Here is a 3,292-nt window from a genome sequence, read left to right on the forward strand (position 1 = left end):
TTTAAAAGCCCACTTTTAAATTATATATAACTACGTAATATTTTAATCGAAAAGTTAATGATATTACTAATCAATAATATTATACAAATATAAAAACGAAATTATATTAAAATTAAAATATAAAAATTAAATTTAAATATAATAAGGGACTAAAATGCAAGTAACCATTTTATAACCATCATGGAAGGTCATAACATTTTATTATACCGAGTAAATATAACTTATTTTAATTTAAATTTAGAAAAATGTCAAATATATAAATTAGAGGCATGGATTTAATTGAACGTTTTAAATGCTTCAAATATAAACTTGATTATATAAACAATAAAATGTGTAAGACTAAATTTCAAATTAGGCATTTCTGTCCCTATATAGGTGTCACCATGAAAATACCATGGACACCCTTTTAATATATAGTTATAGATTGAACATTTAATACTGTTTTTTTTTTTCCTTGCAAAACAACTTCACTGATTTTTCATCTTTAAGGTTTGTAGTTGATGTACGTCCATAATATGCACACAGAGTTGCAGACGATGAGGCAATCATTTTCCTTGAAAGAAATGAAGTTCTCCTTGTTACAATCGTCATGTTTGTAAAATTACAAGATTAAGATAGCTAAAAGCAAATTCGCCAAAAATGGCTGGCCGGGTGGGAGGTATGCACTATGCAGGGATAATGTAATCAAGTGTACAAATATCTTGTTATTTACATGGGAATTGTCAATGTTTGGCACATTCTATGGAGGAGTGACACTCTCAAACCGATGGCATGCTCTAATCTTGACTTCGACCCTCAGGCTGTCCACTCCTTCTCCACTGTTGATAACCTCACAGCATTGTCTACGTGGCGCCTGTTCATACAACAATTTTTTTAACCAAACGTGTCATTGCTAGTCACTAAAATCAAATTTCAAACTAAGCTTTTTAATTTTCTTTTTCATGCCTCGCACGAATTGCGCAAAAATTGAAGGACACCAAATATTCGATCTCCCTTTTTGCTCTATACGTGCACCCTTTTTATACGATTGAGGTGAAGTCACTTATTAATGACCACTTGGTCAAATTTCTCATGTTGGATTCTTGGCCAACCAGATTGTTACAAAGTGAGGTAAATTAATGACCACTTTGTCTGGATTAAAAAAATTCAAAAACTCAACTACGAAAAGGTCAAGTTTAGTTTTGCCTTCCATGGACTGGTGTCGTGTGGTGTATGGAACCAATTAGTCAGCCATTTTAGGCCATTTATTGCGGTCGGGTTCAACCAACCAAGGACAAGTTGATAAGTGCTAACCCACCTAACAAGTTAACAATGGTAAAGTGCACTCAACAACCAAAACAATGAACGAGCCAACTAAAAGTAAAAATTGACAAAGAGAGTAAAAAGATTAGATAGGGAGCTGCTCACCATCCTCCAAATGGCAGGGTTCAACCTTGCACTCGAGACATTGAAGAATTGAACAGCCACAGCCCGGCTATAGTCCGGCTTATCACATTCTTTGGCTGACTCTTCGACATTCCTCACATAAGTAGTCAGGGTTGTATCCCCATTAACCCTCTCAGCAGAACCCAAGAAATACATAACGGGTCTCTCACACGGGTCTTTTTCAACGGGTCGGGTATTAAACGTGAAAGGCCCACTGCTCCAAGTCCTCCAAGATTGAAACGTGGAAAAAGCCGTTTCAAGCTTCTTGGCCGTAACCAGAGACGGATACAACTGCACATTGTAGCCCCACGACACTGAAATAGACCAGTTACGCTTGAAATCGTAACAGAAACTATGCTGTAGGGCCCGACTTGGATCCTTTTCATAAGCAGTAATTAGCTTCTTGAGTGAACCAATCCGTGTCATACCCGGAAAAACGGGTTGAACATAATCGAGGTGGTGAAGTGACACCAATGGCGCCAAAGGATGCGCTGACAGTAAACCATAAGGGTCCCCTCGAATATCTAACTGATGGAAACCAAGCTCTTTAGTGGCTGGGACACCAATCTCGCTCATGCAACCCTGAACCTTCTGGTCTGACCCATAAAATGATGCGTATCGATCAATGCAGCCATCTAAGACCTTAACGAGCTCAGCTGCTAAAGGGTAGCTTATGGCGAATCCACCGCCACCATAAGCCATGTTATAAGAGTGTATCACATCTTGCTCCACGCTCTCAGAGTTCCCACCAATGTAATACATTTGATTGTGGTCGTATTTGTTTAAAACAGTCAACAAATTCTCGAGGAAAAACAGTGTGTCGTCGTCCCCCATTACGAACCACCTCACGTTGTCCAATCCAAGCTCGAAGCTTTCCTTCACTATACGTGCCATACGAACAGCAGAACGTGATCCGTACCAACTTGTGTACTTGAACCTGGAAGTGTCCTCGGAGATTTTGTAGGGAGGAGATGTAGGTGGCAAGTTTTCACCATTGGGAGGCTTCTCATCCAGCCAAACGAACCCACGGCAAACGTTAGGTCTCCACCATAGCTCACAGAAACGGCGGCGCTGGTTCCAGGTCTTGGCTGAGCCGCCGATGCCAAACTGGATATGGGACAAATTCGTCCGTCCATAAGCCTGACTGGAAGAACTATTTTTGGCAATGAACTTTTGTTGGCTATTATTGCAGATTGGAGAAGAGAGCCAACGGGGCTGAACAGAGAAAGCAAAGTAAAAAAACAGAGAGATTGAAGCAACTATGAAAATAGCTAGGGTTGTTTTCAATAAGAAAACTAAAACATCAATTGGTTTTATGGTAATCGTTGAAACAAGGAATTTCCACGTTTTAAAAGGGTCCAACATGGTTTCCCTAGTAGATGACATCCTCTGTTATCTGTAAATAAAGAACCAAACTGTTAGCAGTGGAAAAGAAAGGGAAAAGGAAAATGGTTGTTTGTAGGTAGAATTTGGTTCTTGAAATGAGGAAGATATCAAATCCCTTTAAAGTCTCTTATGGTTTCTTTTAAATTTGAGTTTTTGTGCGATTTTATTATCTATTTATCAACGTCAAATTCTGGGTTTCATCCCTCAACTATATTCACATTTAAGATTTAATCCTATTTTTAGAACAAAATTATTAGCTAATACAAATAGTTAATAGTTAATACCATTAATTAATTTAATTAATATATAACCTGTTTTAAGAAAAAAACTCACTCATTACAACATAAAAGATAAATGTGAAAAAAATCCACATAACATTTTAATTACCATAATTATTAGTGTTAACTATTTGAATTAATTAATGATATTAAAAAATAGATTATCAATTTATATCAAACTAAAATATAGAGATTTAACAAAA

At 37.1% G+C, this 3,292-nt stretch overlaps 1 protein-coding gene across 1 annotated transcript; it reads right to left on the reverse strand.

The window, feature by feature from the left end:
* Positions 1-548: 548 nt before the first annotated feature.
* LOC108465197 (uncharacterized) lies at positions 549-2,929 on the reverse strand. The gene is made up of 2 exons (XM_017765517.2): positions 1,408-2,929; positions 549-853 (listed from the first exon to the last, which is right to left on the reverse strand). The coding sequence occupies exons 1-2, from the start codon at positions 2,809-2,811 to the stop codon at positions 740-742; spliced, it is 1,518 nt and encodes a 505-aa protein (XP_017621006.1). The 5' UTR covers positions 2,812-2,929; the 3' UTR covers positions 549-739.
* Positions 2,930-3,292: the final 363 nt, after the last annotated feature.

This window comes from Gossypium arboreum, chromosome 13, assembly GCF_025698485.1.
Source record: "Gossypium arboreum isolate Shixiya-1 chromosome 13, ASM2569848v2, whole genome shotgun sequence".
Lineage (NCBI taxonomy): Eukaryota > Viridiplantae > Streptophyta > Magnoliopsida > Malvales > Malvaceae > Gossypium > Gossypium arboreum.